The 19,172-nt window shown below is 40.2% G+C and overlaps 1 protein-coding gene across 1 annotated transcript in view; it reads left to right on the top strand.

The window, feature by feature from the left end:
* DOCK4 (dedicator of cytokinesis 4) overlaps nt 1-19,172 on the top strand; it is a 428,942-nt gene that overhangs the window by 369,692 nt on the left and 40,078 nt on the right. Inside the window, exons 32-35 of the mRNA XM_042970201.1 lie at nt 1,501-1,586; nt 6,811-6,906; nt 7,762-7,822; nt 11,796-11,889. Coding sequence (XP_042826135.1) covers nt 1,501-1,586; nt 6,811-6,906; nt 7,762-7,822; nt 11,796-11,889 — 337 coding nt within the window. The remainder of the gene's footprint in view (nt 1-1,500; nt 1,587-6,810; nt 6,907-7,761; nt 7,823-11,795; nt 11,890-19,172) is intronic.

The following is a 19,172-nucleotide window of genomic DNA, read 5'->3' as shown; positions in this document are numbered from 1 at the left end:
TACAAAATCAGATCACGTAAGAAATCAGCTGACTTGCCATGCCAGGTTACTCAAGTTAGAGATGGTAGACTGTCCCGCACTAACTTGTACACGCTCACCCGTGTGAAGGATCTGGCGCCCCCCTTCACGCACTGACTTGTACACGCTCACCCGTGTGAAGGATCTGGCGCCCCCTTCACGCACTGACTTGTACACGCTCACCCGTGTAAAGGATCTGGCGCCCCCTTCACGCACTGACTTGTACACGCTCACCCGTGTGAAGGATCCGGCGCCCCCTTCACGCACTGACTTGTACACGCTCACCCGTGTGAAGGATCCGGCGCCCCCTTCACGCACTGACTTGTACACGCTCACCCGTGTGAAGGATCTGGAGCCCCCTTCACGCACTGACTTGTACACGCTCACCCGTGTGAAGGATCTGGCGCCCCCTTCACGCACTAACTTGTACACGCTCACCTGTGTGAAGGATCTGGCGCCCCCTTCATGCTTCTCCCAGTGAAGCCTCTCTCAAATTTTAGAAATGATTGTCAACGTTCTGAGCAAGCTGAATGCATACACAGCACCCTCCCACTGCCAGAAGCATGGCTTTCTCCTGTATCCATATCTACATTTCTTTTCAAGAAAGCTAATCACTGAACAAAAGGCTATTTTAAAATTGTTCTCGTGTGTGGGGGGGGACCCCACTGTCCTTTCCTTTTGTCTTCATACCCTTATTAGAATTTGATTCAAAGGAATAACTGAGCTTAGTCCTTTGACAATGTCACATATCCCTCCCAATCTGTCATTGCTTACCTCTCTCTGGCCATGCAGGGGTGTTTCATTTTCTGTCTCTGCTGCCTCAGACAGATGAAGGGGCTATTTCTGCTTTTTCTGATACTCAAGGCCTAAAGGATTTACATTCTCGAAGATATAAATGTTTTGACTACAGTTTTTCAGGAAATATGTCCTTTCTCTCTCATGTAGCTTATTGCTGACTTAGAATATTTCTATGGATCTACCATCTGTACATGGATAAGGCAAGTTCTCATCTTGAGCAGAGAGATTTAGGGCAACCTCGAACTGTTTTGAGAAAGAAAAAAAATATGAAACACATCAAAGATTTAAATTAACGTCTGTGGGTATGTTACTCTGCTAATGTTCTTACACATATAGTGATTTTTTAAAAAAAAATAAATAAATAAGTAGGACTTGCCAGTTTTTATAGCTCTTAAAAAAATTCACATGTTTAAGCGGGGCTGCAAGCATTTGTGTTTGAGTCAACAGATAGATGTCTTTGGTGGCAGCAAACGCTACCCTGCCGGGAGTTTGAAGTTGTGCTACTCTATCTAAATTAGCCCCTAGAATTCCAAGGGGATATCTGCTATTAACCGCAGCTCATGATAATGTTGCTTTCACAAAATTTGCTGCCTTTTCCCTTGCAGACTTGAGTATGTTTCAGTTTGCCTAGAAATCCCACTTTGTGAAGGGAAAGAAAGGGAGTAATATTTGGGTATGTTTCAGGTGGAAGCTAAGCTAATTGACAAACTGGACAGCCTGATGTCAGAAGGCAAAGGTGATGAAACATACCGTGAGCTCTTCAACAGTATGTGAGTAATATGTTTATCTCATGTTGATTCCATCCAGAGGATTTTGTGTCCGTGCTAAGCGGCTGAGAGCTGCAAAGACAGCTTGGGTCTCGCAGGAATGCTTTGTCTTTGTGGAGTGTGAAATAAAGGATAATTGCCGAACTCTGGCAAATGGATCTTATTGTGTTGATGATTAGACACGTCTCCTTATTTTAATCTCTGATGAGGTCAGGTCACATGTGTTATGTAACAAATCTCACTCTTTTCAAGCCCCAGAATTAAAACCAGGCTGCAAGATAATGATTTTAAGTAGGGTTAACGGTGGGGGTGGTGGGAGGGGCGGGGCGTGGGAAATGGTGTGATTCTCGAGTTCCTGTGCAATGCTTTCCAAAGCAAGATATCCTTGGCTGATTTGTTGTTGGGGAAACTAACATAGTTGGCATGTTTTTCAATACTTGATTTAATTCATCGATATCCATTGCTCACCCAGCATTATTAATTGCTTTCTGAATGTTTCTTATTAGAATATCACAGAAGCAAGTCATTTTTAGTAAATTCCCTAATTTGGATTTGAATGGAGGCTAAATACCACGAGAGTACTGTAAGGAGACTTTGAAGTTGTCCTTATGGGCAGAAGGGCAGAATGTGACCAAGTGCAGGATGAATTGCTTATACCAAGGTTTCATCCGCTGTGTGAGATGGCCAGAGAGTATATGTGAGAGTGTTTTAGTATTTTAGGAGTTTAATTCTAACACTTGTTTTCTCTACATTTTCTGTGGATCTCAGTCATTTTCAGTCCTAGGATATTGATAAAGTGCTTCTATTTGAAGGAAGGACTACCTCATTGTGCTTGGAGAATGTTTGCACTTCTTTCAGAAGTGCAAAAATAATTCAGTGATACCTTTTCTATTACAAAATATACTCTTACTTGTATTTGTGCCTAAGTGTCACGTAAAACTATTAATGCTTTTGGGGCACCTAGGTGGCTTATTCGGTTAAGCGTCTTGATTTCAGCTCAGGTCTTGATCTCAGGTTTGTGAGGTCAAGCCCCACATTGGGTTCTGCACTAGGCATGAAGCCTACTTTAAAAAAAAAAAAACAAAAAAAAAAACTATTAATGCTTTAAAACTGATAGCCAAATGCCAAGTTGTATAATTCATTTTATGATTAATTTAGAAAAGTAGATATATTAGTATACAGGTTTACAAAGTATTATTAGTGACTGTTAGATTTAAACTTGCCTGATTGAAAATCATCCCTGAAGCTTTTAAGAAAATTACATTCAAAGGAAAAGCCAAGAAGGGGTATACAGATTTCCTAGGATGGTGGTGGGTGATGATAAAATACATTCTTTCTGCTGATTCCTAAACAAAACCATTTTCTTCTGATACTGTAATTAAACTGGAACTTTTAGTAATTATTCACCAAGCCCTCATTCATTCTAGTGTACAAAGCGTCTGTATTTCATGACAGCTGGAGTTTAGCAAGAATTCTGATTAAAACCTCATCCAGTGTAATAAATTGCCTTTGAAAACTGCTCTCATTTCGGTTACTAGTCCTTGGTTTGAACAAAGAACTAAAATGAGAAAGCAGTAAGTGAAATGAATCTCTTGAGATTTGTGATTAATTATGTATAATAAATCCACAAGATTAATAAATACATCATTTTATAGTGCCTCTTATCTACTTTAATAAAGGCCTATAGCATGCAATTTGGATTGTGTATAAATGTAGCTTTGAAATAGAAGATGTACCTTGACATTAGAATCAAACTAGTAATTAATATATTAAGCGTCTATAGTTAGGACTGTTTCAAGGTGCCTGATTCATTCAATGGAGATTATTTCTCTTTTGTGATTTTTAGCACATTATTAGAAATGTTGCTATAAATATTTTTCTTTCATGCCTTTATATTCAGCATATTGGGATTAAATAAAACCTAAAAGTAATAATTAAATATCATTACCACCTGAGCTCAGAAAAGAAAGTGAAAATCTAGCTGTATTTCAGGAAACAATAAAATGCTTTTTTGGCAACAGAAATCACAAAGACTTAGTATAAGCACCTTGAGTCACTGCACACGTTATGAATTAGGAACGTAATGATACAGGCTCTCATTTGCTGTCTATAATTCATATCTGAAACTTCATAAAATTTGCTCGGAAGCTGAATGTAGCTCACTGCTTCCTTAAAATGTAATAGTTGCCCAGATAGCCTCCTTAGAAGGAGACTTGACCTTTGTGTAGCAGTTTCCTTCCCAAGAGCTCACTTTGCCTTTCATCAACCCTAACGTTATCTTCATTTACCCATACTACATTTTTTTGAAATAAGTAGGAGTCAGGATTTATTATTTTTGATAATGCTGAAATTGTAGGACATAGACACCAATAGTGGTATATCCCAAATAGAGTATCAGAACTAAATTCTGATTCCCTTGGCTCCACTTGGTTCACCCATTGGGTTTCATTTATCGAGCACCTCCCTGTGCCGGGTACTCTTCTAGGGCTGGGGGCACTGCAGTGACTATGCTGTAGGAGTGCACAGTAGGGTTTCCAGAAGAGATACCATCACTCTCACTTCTTCCTCATATGTTGCTCTAAATAATTAAATAAGTCTCCAGATTCTTTGAGGGTCTTTATTTAGTGATGGCACATTTAATTTTAGTTTAGAGACAGAGCATTAGCTATGCAATACATATTTTAGGCATCTAACACTTTGGGTTAAGAAGAGTGTGGACAGGGGCGCCTGGGTGGCTCAGTTGGTTAAACATCCGACTTTGGCTCAGGTCATGATCTCTCAGTTTGTGAGTTCGAGCCCCACATTGGGCTCTGTGCTGGAAGCTCGGAACCTGGAGCCTGCTTCGGATTCCGTGTCTCTCTCTCTCTCTGCCCCTTCCCCTCTCACACTCTGTCTCTCTCTCTCAAAAATAAATAAACATTTAAAAAAATTAAAAAAAAGAAGAGTGTGGACAGACACAGATGTTTTATGTAGGCTTGATGGCCTCCATACCATTGCATTATGATAGAGAAGTAGATTTAGGGTCAAATCCTACCTCCCCTGTTGATGTTCTTTCATAGGGTAAGAGCCTATTGAGCATAATGTCATCCTACAGGACTGTGGTCTATCGTGCTCTCCAGTGTTATGAAGGCCCATTGCCTATCAATTAGCAATAAAAAAAAACACCCTGCACTGTTATCAGAGGACTCCCCTGTATACTCAACATGGGCCTATGTGCATGATTATAGACCAAATAAAAATACCCAGTCTCACCCAAGTTATCTAGAAAGACTCATCTCTTCTTGCTGATAGGTGCTCCTTCTCAGTTTGTATCAGGTAAACTGGGAGAACAAGCTTCTGGACAGAAAGAACAAGGCTGGCTGCAGATGAATTGGGTTCTAGGCTTGGTTCTAACCTCTGGGTCTGGAATTAGTCAAGGGAGTGGGATCTGCAGGGCTGTGCCTCTTCTTACAAGAGGGTTATGTAGCTCTGAGTTCTCACTGCATCAAGAGGCTGTGCAAATTAATGAAATTCATGCCCACAAAAGAAGTCTCTATGTATTTTTAGGATTATTACTTAACTTGAGTTGTTTTTCAGCCTGTAAAGTATATGAGGTGTGGGCTGTCACTTGGGGAAATTTCTACATCATCCTGCATTACTTTGGCATTCATTTGACTACTTGGTTCAATACCAGTTTGGCATTTAAGCTCAAAACAGGTGCTGTTCAGAGGTCATTTTGTTTTGTTTTGTTTTGTTTTGTTTTTAAAGAAATCACATTCTAAACAAACTAGACGACCTTTCCTGGGGGATTAGTGAGGACAGGCTCCATCCCTTCATGTGCTACTTCTCTCCCTCCCTCCCCCAACTTAATCTAGGAACCAGTTCAGAATAAACCAGAAAAACAAATGGTCAGGGCTGAACAGGCAACAGATGAGAAGACAAGACAGAAGGCTGGGCACTGGAATGGCAATAGCAAGAAGGGGGAAGGAAAATTGAGAGACAACATAACATAGGAAGGAAGGAAGGAAGGGAAGGGATGGAGGGAGGGAGGGAAGGGAGGAAGGAAAGAAGGAAGGAAAGAAGGAAGGGAAAGGAGAGGAGAGAAGAGGAGAGGAAAGGAAGGAAGGAAGGAAGGAAGGAAGGAAGGAAGGAAGGAAGGAAGGAAGGAAGGAAAGAAAAAAGCAAGCAAGCAGGCTTTGGCAGAATAGCTTTTTTCTTTAACATTTATTTTTCCTCTAAGCACAATATGTGATTGGGTTAGATTGCACTTGTGAGAAATGTTTTCTCTCTCAGTTATTCTTGAAACCAAGATGAAAGGGAAACAAGATTTTTTAGACAGAAATGATCATTAAATTCGGAGGGGAAGGGAATGATCCTCACGCTGCCATGCCTATGTTCTTACTTTTATCTTTTGGGGGAAGTTCAGTCATAAAGCCTATGCCAAGTGTATGCTTAATTTGCCAAGGGGCAGGAGTGAAAGTCAAACCTATCCTAATTATTGTGATTATTATTATTATTTTGTGTTTACATAGTGCCTGTGCTCCAAGGTGCTTAAGATTAGGGGAAATGTAGGAGGAGAGATGAGGTTTGGCACTTGTCATGGATCCGCTGTAACTACCACATAGACAATCCTCTGTGATTAATGACAAAATGAATGAAACTGTTGAGTGAGTGCACAGATAGTACAATATGTATTGAGTGGGCAAATGTGAAGGGAAGGGAAAAAACGCAAAACGTCATACCGTCTGTACAAGGATTTTCCTCTAGCAGTTGCATTGCAGTAAAATTGCCTGGATGAAGATGCATTCCACTGAGAGGTAGGAAAACATTCTTATGTGAATAAACCAAGATCTTATTTTAAAGGAAACTTAGAGGTACTCCTGTTTTCGCTTTTCATAGTGTTATTTGCTGTGGTAAGGCTCAAGCCTCTGTTAGTGTAAGAAAGAAGCTAGAGGGAAATGTCTTTGATCTGTGAGGTGCTTGTATATTTTGAAAATATGATTATATGCATGTGTTCGTATTTTATGACTTGGATAATCTGAAAATCAATTTGCTTTGTCAATGCTTCCTGGATTAGAATTCCACTATTTGGTCCCTATCCTAGGTAAGACATTGTTTGCAAATCGTGCTACTTGTGAGATGTTGCAGTGGTTGCTAAGGCATTTAAGGTACTGATGAAAGTAAAATGGTTGTCATGGTGACTGATAAAAATAAATGTTGAAAATGCCCTGGGTTCTTTCTTTTCCAGTCTACTAAAGAAAATTGAGCGGGAAACATGGAGGGAGAGTGGCGTTTCATTAATTGCCACTGTAACTCGTCTAATGGAAAGGTTGTTAGATTACAGGTAAGCGAAGTCCCATGTTTCCCAGATGCGCTATGCTCCAGGTAGAAAATCAAAGAGTTAGAATACAGTCAACTTTCCGCTTGAGTTAATCACTCAGAGAGTTGATAATCAGACCACAGAACCTTGTGCAATAAGGTGATGGACTTCTAACTAGCTGGTTCTAAGTTTTTGGTTTTTTCCCCCTTTTTCCTCCTTTTTGTTTTGGTTGACAGTTCTTTCAAAGTCTTAGTGAATTGAGAAGGTTCTCAGAGTCTCATTAGTAAAGGAATCTTTTTTGGTGTTTAGACTCAGCCGTAGAACCAGGAGATCCATCGATTTTAGGCTGAAGACAGTATAACAGAGAATTGTACAGTCCTGCTTTCTTATGAAAGTCGGGCGGTGTGTGAAATGCACACTGTTATCTTTCATAGATGCAATTTTTTTGATTTTTAAATTATCTAAACTGTTAAAGCATGGTATTTTTCTTTTACAAAGGGGAACCCTCATTCTCATTGTTGATGGCCAGGCATCCAGCTGTTTCTCAACCCACTGGAGGGAGGTGTATAAGAACACATCTTCACTCCTTTTTCTCCTAGGGCACCCTGTCTATTGAGAGGGAGCATAGTCCTTCTGCAAAGTGAAATTCTCAGCAGAAACTGGTGCTCAGAAGTGTCTGAGCTTCCAACCTCGCCTAAGATCATGCAGCCTGGGGCATTCTCCTGGTCCCCAGAGCCTCTGTCTCAAGGGCAACTCAATGGCAACTTGCAAATTGCCTCCGGTCTCTGACAGTACTTTTCCCAACCCCTTTAAAAGAAGAAACTGTGTTTTCCCCTAGGAAGGAAGTTCCGAGTTCTGACTATTGCTTTTTGTTTTTAGGGACTGCATGAAAATGGGAGAGGTAGATGGCAAAAAGATTGGCTGCACAGTTAGCCTTCTGGTTAGTAAACTATTCCCCCTTTTCCCCTTATATCCTAATGTTTGTTTTTTCATCGAAATGTTGTTTTGTTTGTTCTTAGTTTGCAGTGTGCTTTTATCTGGAGGTTTCTTAGAAGAGTTTAGAAAGTGTTTTCAAAAGAAGCACAGCAAGCTTCAGGTTCAGTTTAGTCCCAGAAAATTCTCAGCTGCGAACATCGCAGAATACTCCCACCACATCCCCTACAGCACTGTGAGATCAGAGTGATACCCTGTGTTGTCCTGTGGCCCTACTTTACCATCCAGAAGTTTCTGGTTGCTTTCCTAGAAAAAGGCACAGTATCCCCAGATAAAGGTATCTTTACTTCCGTGTAGATGGTTTCTTCCTGTCCTCCTCCTTATATTCATTTCACATTTTAATGAATATTAGTCATTTCTTCTGTGACCAAAGACAGTTTGTGTTTAACGCACTAATTTTCACTCTCTAGCTTGTTTGCAAATTAAGTTTCTAATACCATTGTTGTTAAGGTTTGAATTATAAGTAGGATGACAGGATAATTTGTCACCCAAACAGGACATTTTTTAGAGTAAAACAAGTATTATGTAATAAGGGAAACAGGCTAAACCAGAATTGGCCTGGAATACTAAATTGTATTAAAATATCCTCACCACTAACTATTAAATAGGGTGGTATTCTCACCACAGAGCTAAAGAATATCCAGACAGAGACATTCTTTTTTATATATTTTGATATAGGGTATAGTGAGGCTTTTGATAGTTTCCCTTCATCACATTTGAAATACAGGAATATGTGACTGCCTCCAGTTCTAAATTTGTGAGTTCCATGGCTTCTTTTTCTTATGTTGCAGAACAGACAAAATCTCACCAGCTAGTCTAAGTCCTTGTACAGACATTCCTGCCCTGACTCTGATTGCTTGAATCGCTCATGTGCCAGGCTGTTCTCTATTTGCCAGCACCTTGGAAATGTTTTTTGCCTCCACTCTCGCTCTGTCTTGTTCTAGCTCACTGGCTTTAGTCTTTCCATTCTGTTTGGTTCATTCCCCCTAAAGTCTATCTTCAACACTCAGGACTTGTGCTGTCTTAGGACTGCCTTGTTACTGGTTCCCCTCCTCTGTTTTCTCCCTGCACTGGCCTTCGCCTCTGCACATCTGCCTGCATCCTTCTTTACATTACCCACTGCTCGTTCCTCACTTTGAATTCGTGTATTGCATCTCCACCTCCAGTATCAGTCACTAAAAATAGTGAGACTCAAGAGTCCTCTCTCAGGCCACATCTTGTTGTGCACTTTCTTCCACAGCTTTCTTTTGTCCTCAGACTCAACAGTGACCTCCGTCCATTAGGCCAGACTCTTGAGGTCAGCCCACTTACCTCTCCTCTGAGCTCTCATTTCTAACCTTCAGCATAGTGATCCCTACTTTTAAGTCTCCTCTGTGTGTTACCCCAGTGTCTTGCCTGCTATTGCCAGCCGTTGCCACGTTTGAGATCCTCAGCCTGAACTGCTTCTGTGTTCCTCTCTGTGCATCAGTGTTTGGGAAGAAGAGCCAAGTGCTCTATAAGCTTTCAGTCTTCTTAGCTCGTCTCTTTAACCCCAGCTTTTCGGCAATACTGGTCACAAAGTCTCATAAATAACCTCGAAGGACAACCTTTACCTTTTTCCAGAAGAATCTCCTTCCCTTGTGTCCATCTTCTTCCACAGTGTCTTCTGTGTGGAGGTAAACAGGTACACGCACAGACTCTAGGCTCATGTCCTCAACTGGCAGAAAGGAAGAGATTGTTTCCCTGGATGAAGGAATGAATGCTCTGCCCGAAATGTGTGTAGCCCCCAGTAGGAATGAGCCAGAGATTTAATAAAATCAGGGGCCCCAGCAGGATTTACCTGACACAGAGAATGTAGCCTGCTGGCTTTGCACTGACTAAGAACAGCCTCTATAGAAAATGTTAACATTTTGAAAGCAGTTCTAATTTCAAACTAGCACAAGAATGCTTATTATCAGAGTACCAAATGCGTAACTTTGAAGCTAATCTTTTTAGCTTCTAGTCCATATGGAAAGTGCTTGATGCTTTGTAGCAGTATTATAGTTCTCTTCAGCTACTCACTTCGTCTTAGAGATTTTTCTCAACTCTTTGGAAAGATTATTTCCAGATTGTCTTCCAGAGAACTCTGGCTTCCTTCACAAGATTGAAGTTAAAAGTGTAGTGTTAAATTGGTAAAAATGCATAATCTTTGACATGACTAATACTAGGAAATGTAATTATTATTTTGTTCTTTGTGTCACAAGTTTTGCCAAACATATATGAAAAATTCTCATCTGCTGACTGGAGAAATTTCTTCTTCTTTTTCTGCTTTTTCTTCTTCTTCTTCTTCTTCTTCTTCTTCTTCTTCTTCTTCCTCCTCCTCCTCCTCCTCCTCCTCCTCCTCCTCCTCTTCCTCCTCCTCTTCCTCCTCCTCCTCCTCTTCCTCCTCCTCCTCCTCTTCCTCCTCCTCCTCCTCTTCTTCTTCTTGTTCTTCTTCTTCCTCTCCCTCCCCCTCCCTCTCCCTCTCTTCCTCCTCTTCTTCTTTAAGGAGAATGATTCATTTATAGAGCGATCACTTATTTTGTTCTCAAAGAAAGCTTCTTCTTACCAGAAAGCTATTAGAGCAAATCATCCCTTAATAATTTAAAAAACCCGCTGTGAGGTTGTTAGACTTGTGTTGATGGTACACCAATTCCTGCTAATTAAAATGGTTCGGGTTATAAGACGAGAGATGTGAATCGCATTATTTACTTAGTTTTTTAAAGAATGCCAAGATCTATAGGAGACAAGAGGAAAAGGAGGAGGATAATGGTATAAATTGGAAGGAAAAAATTTATGATACATTCAACTAAATGTCAGTGCCTCAAGGTTGTAAGAGTTCTCCTATTGAAGAATAGACACCTATTAGGTAGTGGACAGAAAGTACATTTGACAGAAGGTCCTCGGGCTTTAAGCCGAGTACAATTTAAGCAGCCACATTGGCTAGCTTGGTTCATCGCCAGAGCCCTGTCTCGCTAATCAGTTTCAAAGATTTTCAGAATTCCTGGCCTTTCCCCCTTAAAGAAAACCCATCACTCCTTCAGGTCAACAGATTTATCCCCTTCTCACTGTTCATTTTCCTTCTTGCCCATACAAGCTAAGATCAGTCAACAATAGTGATAGTGGTTCAGAAGACTCGAACAGGGATTTTGTAATGTACAGTGATCCGCTAACAAAAAGTGCCCCATTTAGTCTTACAGCATGCTGCTTGTGCTGGAATCTAATGCTATGTACATTTGTTTCCAAGTTTACTAAGTTCAGGGAGGGCTAGTGTACTTTGTACAGTGCACCGAAGGAAGACATGTGGATGTTTATAGCTTGTACCTTTCAAAAGCCAACATAATGTGTCCGGGTATACTGAAACTGTAACACAAGTAGGAAACGCAGACTGATACCTTAAAAATAAAGAGCATTTTCATTGACCCTCTTTTACATAATTCCTCAGGAGAAGAAAAATGCTTTTACATCATTTTTATTCATCCTTACCAAAGATGTTAGAAAACATTTTTTTTCTGTAGAGCAAAATATGTTTGAAATCTGAAATTAGCTATCCTTTGAATATCGATGGTCAAATTTAATAAGCGGATTAATTTGTTATATATTTTAAATATTTTTTTTAGTTGAAGAGGCAGTAGAACCATCAAAAACAATATAGAGGGTACAAAAGAAATGTGAATCAATGGTAGTAACACCCCCCCAAGAGTTACCAGCTTATCCAGTAATTGCTAGGTAATGTTTACCACAGAGAGTGTTGCATTAAAACTATAACACTGGGCCTCCTTACTTAATTTTTAACAAGACATTTATATGGAAAAATGCGTCTGCTGTCTTGGTTTAAGACACAGACCTTCTACAGAGTGAAAGGCAGCCGTTTGTAGGCCTGACTGTTGAAGAACTATCCACACTTGTTTTCTTTTGTACAGAACTTCTATAAGACTGAACTGAACAAGGAAGAGATGTATATACGCTACATCCACAAACTCTATGATCTGCATCTCAAAGCCCAAAACTTCACAGGTAATTCTGTCTTTTGGCTCAGGCTGGGGGAAGTGGGCTGGACACCGGTGTGTTATACATGGAAGCTCCTTTGCTTTTTAGAATCCGAGCTGAGGACTCAAGCATTTCTACTTTAAAATGGACCTTTTTCATTGGATCTGTGTTTCTAAGCACTCCGTTTTAATTTGTTTATGGGCTTTTGTTTACTATATCTCTTGGTATCGTTTTTTAGAGATTGCTTTTGGGGTTAAAAAATACATACCTAACTTCTCAGAGTCTACTTAGAGTTGGTATTTTAGCCATTTCAAATTAAGTAACGTTATGTTGTGTTTGTCCTATGTAGTATCATGTGTGCATATGTGGAAAACCCTATTGGATAATGCCTTAATTTTTACTTTGAATGGTCATAGTTCTTTTTAAAAAATTAAGAACATTAAATAGTCTATCATATTTGCTTACATATTTACTGTTTTTGTTGTTCTTTCTTCATTCATGGAGGTTCTCACTTTCCCCCGTTACCATTTTCATTCATCCTAAAGAACTTGTCTTCATATTTCTTTTTAAGTACATCTAGTGATGAAGAACTCTCTTCATTTTCCTTCATCTGGAATGTCTTTATTTTACCTTTATCCCTGAAGGATATGTTTGCTGGATATTAAATTCTAGGTGGACAGTTGTTTTGTTTCAGGACTTTAAAAATGTTGCTCTACTGTCTTCTGGCCTGCATGGTTTTCAGTGAGAGGTCTGCAGTCATTTGTATTCTTTCCCTGTAAATAATGTGTAATATTCTCTGGTTGCTTTCAGGACATTATCATTGGTTTCCACTAATTTCTTTAGGATGTATATGGGCATGGCTTTCTTTATCCTGTTTGGGTCCACTGAGTTTCTTGAATTTGTAAACTTATTTCATCCTCCAAATTTGGGAAGTTTTCAGGCATTATTTCCTCAAATATATTTTCTGCACCACTCTTTCTCTTTTGGGACCCCAGTGACATAAATGTTAGGGCTTTGGGTATTGTTCCATAAGCTCTTGGGGCTCTGCTCATGTGTTTTTCAATTTGTCTTCTTTCTTGTTTAAATTAGATAATTTCTGTTGATCCATTTCCAAGTCCATTGACTCTTTTCTGCCATTTCTATTCAGCTACTGAGCCTTCCAGTAAAAGTTTAATTTTTGTTTAATTTTTGCTTTTTTGTGGGTTTTTTTTTTTGTTTGTTTGTTTTATTTTGTTTTGTAGCTTCAGTTTCGTTGTAGAGAACTTGTATCTTTCTCTTCAAGAGTGTTCACTTTTACTTTAAGGAGCATGGTTACAATAGCTGCTTCATAGCATTTATCTGTAAATCCAACATCTGAATCTTGGGGTTGGCATCTGTTAATTAATTGCCTTTTCCCTTTGAGATGTGTTTAGTTATCCTGTTTCTTTGAATGTCAAGTAATTTTGGGTTCTATCGCAAACATTTGTAATATTATGATACTCTGGGTTCTGTTAAAATCTTCTGGAGAAGATTGACTTTTTTTATTTCAGCAGACAATCGGTCCAGTTAGATTTGAACCTCAAGTCCTGAACCACCTTCTGAAGGTTGTGATTCTGATGTCGGTATAGTTTCTAATGCCTCTACAGTGCTATTCTGGTCTCACCCACATGTGTGTCACCCAGGAAGAGCCTGGGAACTGACCAGAGGTCTGTCAGAATCTTGATTATGTTGATTCTGATCTGTTGAATGTATGTGCTTCTTGGGGCACTGTACAACAAATATAAAAATGCCTTTCTCTACGTGCCTCCTCTCTGTGATGGTCCTCACATTTCCTACCTCACAGAGATTCCTTTTCCTGGCACTCTTGCTTGCTCGGAACCAATTAGTCAAAGCCAAGCCTTGACCCTCTACACACTGTAATGCACTTCAGACAGTCTGTCTTCCTGGGGACCAGGCAGTGAATGTAAAAAAAATAACCCATCAAAGCCACTGCTACCACTGTGTTTGTCCTCACTGTCCCCACTGCAGGTGTGCACTGTGTTCCTGGGATTCAGAGGAGGGTAGAAGGCTCAAAAGTACTCCATCCCACAGGAAGATCCTTTCCTCAATCCTCTGACCAGAAGACCTTTGCTTGGAGTTTTTTCTGCCCATTTCCATTTGTAGTTCCAGGAGACAGGACAAGCTAAGCCAGGAGATTAAGAAAGGCAAACAAAAACAAAAACAAAACACAAAAACAAAACAAACAAAAAAAACCCACACTATTTTACTGTCATTCTTTGAATATTGATTTTCTTACTTTGCCTACCCCCTTTTATTTACTTGTCAGAATCCTCCAAGACTTGCCTTATATATTGAGCCTAGGTTTTTAGTTACAATCAGGGAAAAGTACAGTGCCTACTACATCGCAACCAGAATAAGAACCCTTTAACTGGATTTAGGAACTTAAATTTCAGTCCTTTGCCACACTGTTCTTCCCAGGAACTCCTGATTTGTGGCCCCTCCTTTAACTTTAAAAGAATGCAATCCCGAGATGCCGGGGTGGCTCAGTCAGTTGAGCATCCGACTCTTGGTTTCACCTCCAGGTTGTGATCTCATGATTCATGAGTTTGAGCCCCGTGTCGGGCTCCATGCTGACTGTGCAGAGCCTGCTTTGGATTTTCTCTCCCCCTCTGTTTGCCCCTCCCCCACTCACTCACACATGCGCATGCTTTCTCTCAAAATAATAAACTTAAAAAAAAGCAAAAGAAAGCAATCCTTTCTGTAATGGTGTGTTGCCAGCATTTAAATAATGCCTCCAGCTACAGTTTCACTCTATCAATTAATAGAAGGTCTGTGTTTACTCAGTTTACTCAGTGTGGAGACTTTGATGTTATCTTTGGTATCTCTCAGCGTCCCTCAAGTAACCATTCACCCATTCACGATGTTCTATTGATTTCCCTTCCTAACAGTCTCTCAAAACCATTTCCTCTTCATTGTTCACCCTCACCCCACTGCCTGAGTTAGGCTTCATCGGCTCACACCCGGACTGTTTAGTTATCACCAGAGTTATTTCTCTAGAGCAGGGGGGTGGGGGACAGAAAACTACTGCAGACCAACCACCTGATTTTCTAAAGAAAGTTCTATTAGAACTCAGCCATACTCAGTTACTTAGATACTGTCTGTGGCTGCTTATGTGCTACAAAAGGCAGAACTGAGTAGTTGCAACAAAGACCATGTGGCCTGCAAGCTAGATTATAAATTATTCGCTGTCTGGCCCTTTAACAATTTCACCAACCCTTTCTCTAGATGTAACTGTTTTCAATTGATGTCTTCTACAAAAAACAAGTTTAAGCTCTTTACTCAAGGTCCATCGTAATAAAACCAACACCTGTCTATTCAGCCTCATCTTCCCACTTGTACATTCCTTGTCTTCATCCTTAAGGACGTGTTCCTTTACCATCTTTTCCTGGAATTTTTTTCCTTTTCTTTTCCTCAGCCCCTCCATGCTCCACCACCCCTCTCCCATGGGCTGAGTTGATGATTCCAACTCTTTTCCCAGTGCATTTTTTTTTCAGATATCCATTAAAGCACTTATCACATTATTTTTATTAATAGTTATATAAGGTGTGTGTGTGTGTGTGTGTGTGTGTGTGTGTGTGTGTGTGTACACCTAGATAGGCAGGTCGGTAAGTAGGTAGAGATATCCAGTTGAAAGGTGAATTCCTTGAGGACAGAGATGATGTTTTCTTCTTCTTAGTCTTCTCAGTTTAGTGTGCAGCACTGTGAGGGTTAAAAAAAAATGCATCACCGATAAATTTACTCAGTTAAATTTAACACCTGCAGAGATTTTTCTTCTTCAATATCAGTAATTCCTGAGTCACTGCGGAAGCCCCAGTCTTTCTTCACACAGATGTGCTGATGGTTTTGATTAAATAGACTAAGATTTTGCAGGTATGCTGTCTGAGAGTTTCAGTGACCATTTTTAGAGTAGTTAGTAGCCATACTTTGAGAGAAATGGTAAAACTAGTTTTTATTAGCTATGAAAACCACCTAGTGGACTTGTTTTAAAGTCCATTAAAAAAAGAAATGAGGGAGGGAACTGAGGACAAGCTTTTCCAGCTATGTACTAGACATAGTTTGGTTCTCTGAAACAGAGTCCAGATCTGATTCTATTTTAGAAATGGGAAAATTGTTTTTCTTTAATTTGTTCACTGAACTTGCAGGTTTTATGTTCCCCGAAGTCATAAGAAAGAAGTCCTTTCCCCATGCAACATTTTATTCATCACTTCTCTGTGTTCATTTTTGTGTATCCTTGAAGAAAGTGAAAATAATGGGAAAACTTTTCTAACTTTTCTCTTTGTAAGATTCTGTTGAAATGGCCTAACCCTTTGCAGCCTTTTGTGACCATACTCTCCATTCCTAATTCATATCTAGTTTTCTCTTATGTTTTTTTGTCACATATGGTTGTCCTCACTGTATATTTGTCAAGGGGATGGCCCCTGTTTAATTATGCAGTGATGCCTTTTGTTCAAAATTATAAATACTTTTTAAAAGATCGCTGGAAATTTTAGATGTGATTCATTCTTCCCTATTCAATGCATGATACTGTCTTCTAAAGATGCAGAAGAATAACTATACAACATATTACAATAAAACATCTACAGTTTGCTAATGTGTTTAAAATCAGCCTCAGTAGTCTCCTGTGTTGCTTATGCCTCAAAGGTATATACGTTTTCTTTCATGAAAATTTTCTATAGCTTCCTTTACACACACCATTTACTCCAGATAGACATCATCATTTTCCTGAAGCAGATTCTGAAACAGGTGTAATTTATTTTCACTTCTTTCCGTGTCACCATTCAGTCATTTGTCAGCCTCTCCTGATGGCTTGCCAAACCTGCATATATTCCGGGACTTCCCAGTGGCATACCCACACCTGATTTTCTGCCCATGCCCTGGACTGCCCCAGGGCAAGCATGATTTGGAAAGCAATTTAGGGACTAAAAAGCCATCATTGCCCACCCCCTCCCCTGCTTTTAAATTTTTTTATTGTGATAAAATGTACGTAACATAAAATTTACCATCTTTTTTAAAATAATTTTTTAAATGTTTTATTGTATTTGGGAGAGAGACAGACAGACAGAGAGTGAGTTGGGGAGGGGCAGAGAGAGAGGGGGGCAGACAGAGGATCCAAAGCAGGCTCTGCACTGACAGTAGTGAGCCCGATGTGGGGCTTGAAGTCACAAACCACAAGATCATGACCTGAGCCGAGGTTAGATGCTGAACCGACTGAGTCACTCAGGCGCCCCTAAAATTTTCCATCTTAACCATTTTGAAGTTTACAATCCAGTGACATTAAGTATATTCCCATTTTTGTGCCGCCATCACCATTCTCTATCTCCAGACCTTTTTTGTTTGCACACACTGACACTTTGTAACCATTAAATCACTTCCATTTTCCCCCACACCCCCTCCTCCCCCAGTCCCTGGCATCCACCATTCAACTTTCCATCTCTGTGAATTTGGCCTTCATTACCCTTTAAGTCACTCCCCATGGGCAGCTGAAAAGCTTCAACTGCGGGAACGGGTTCACTCGGTCCTTCTCATCCTTTTCACTATAAAATGATTAATTGCAAGGATATTTTTTGAATGCTCAGGTATTGGGGAGACACAAAAGAAATTTGAGAGACAAAGTGATAATTCCTGAGCTGTATATTAAGAGAAAATAGGAGTTATTCACCAGTGCAGGGGAAGAGCTTGAAGGAATAGTCTGTGAGGGACTGCAGGCGTCAGTCCATGTGGCCAGTGAAGGGAACCATGGATGGTTGACATGATAGGAGCAAAGTGTATAGACAGAGGAACAAACACATGCATAGGGCTTTCTTAGGTGCTTGGCATTTATTATAAGGATAGGTGGGTAATTAAAGATGAGGAAATCATCTCAGGAAGTCTCAGAGAAAACTAGAAAGCTATTCAGATACAGCACAGATCTGACAATCATTATTGTTATCATTCTTGTCCCATAAAAAAGCAGTCTTCCGTGGCAACCTACATTGTGGTGCTTCAGCTGTTTCTGCATCTGCCAGTTAACCCACACCCTTTAGCTGGTGCTCTCTCTGTCCGTGTCACATTCAACTTCCACAAGAAAGAATGTGGCCAGTACCCGTTAACAGAAGGTACCTCCATTCCTGTTTGGACAGCTTTCTTGTACGAGCTGACAGTTGGGTCAGGGGGCTCCAACCATGAAGGCTGGAGGCTTCCCAGGAGAAACAGTGGCAAGTTCCTTCTTACTTGTACTATGTGGAGAGACAATGGGAGATGTGAGCAGAGAGGCTGGAAGGGACCAGATCATGGCCAGCCTCCTCTGTGGCTTTCGGAGGCATACATTTATTGTTAGCTACTGACAGTTACTGCCTACTGTGTATCAGGGGAACCATGTGGTCCTTCCCCTTAAAAAATCATATTGATAACAGTGTGCAAACTGAACAGAGAGGAATGTGATTCTTCATTGGTCAGGAAAGCTTCTGCAGTCACCCCTGAAAGCCAGGAGACTGAGGTCACCAAAGATAATTAAAAAGAAAAAATGCCAGAGCCTATGCCTCACAGGACTTCCACATGTAAGACTCAAAAGAAAAGTGATAGGGACCCAAGCCTTCCTTATCACAGCTACATTTTACACACTGAGATGGCCAAGTCATAGTAGTAAGACCACATGCTACTTTAGAGCTTTATGTGTAGTTACTCTTCAGGCAAATCAGTGAAGACCAATAATGACTATTGATACTGTGTTAAAAGTTACTATTACATCTTTTAAGAAACATACGGGGGTGATCATTAAATTGATTAATAACATAAAGGTTTGTCCATTTTATTCAATTTAATAAATGAATTGGCTATTACAACGTTAGAGGGAAAGAATAGTTATCGTGGTCCTTCGCCAGTGACAGTGGAACCCCATCTGTTTGGTCATATTTAAGACTCATGAATAGGGGCACCTGGGTGGCTCAGTCGGTTAAGCATCCGACTTCGGCTCAGGTCATGATCTCGCGGTCTGTGAGTTCAAGCCCCGCGTCGGGCTCTGTGCTGACAGCTCAGAGCCTGGAGCCTGTTTCAGATTCTGTGTCTCCCTCTCTCTCTGACCCTCCCCCATTCATGCTCTGTCTCTCTCTGTCTCAAAAATAAATAAATGTTAAAAAGAAATTTAAAAAAAAAGACTCATGAAGAGACCTGCAGAATGGCAAGTATTCTATTAAGTGCACTACCTGTCAACTGTTCTGAAGCCTACAGGTCACCGTTTTCATGTGTGTATACAGAATATCACCCTTTACATGTTTTTTTCAAGAAATCCCATA

The sequence above is a fragment of the Panthera tigris genome, chromosome A2, assembly GCF_018350195.1.
Source record: "Panthera tigris isolate Pti1 chromosome A2, P.tigris_Pti1_mat1.1, whole genome shotgun sequence".
Taxonomy (NCBI): domain Eukaryota; kingdom Metazoa; phylum Chordata; class Mammalia; order Carnivora; family Felidae; genus Panthera; species Panthera tigris.
Note: the sequence above shows the minus strand (reverse complement) of the source record. Positions and strands in the feature narration are given on the sequence as shown.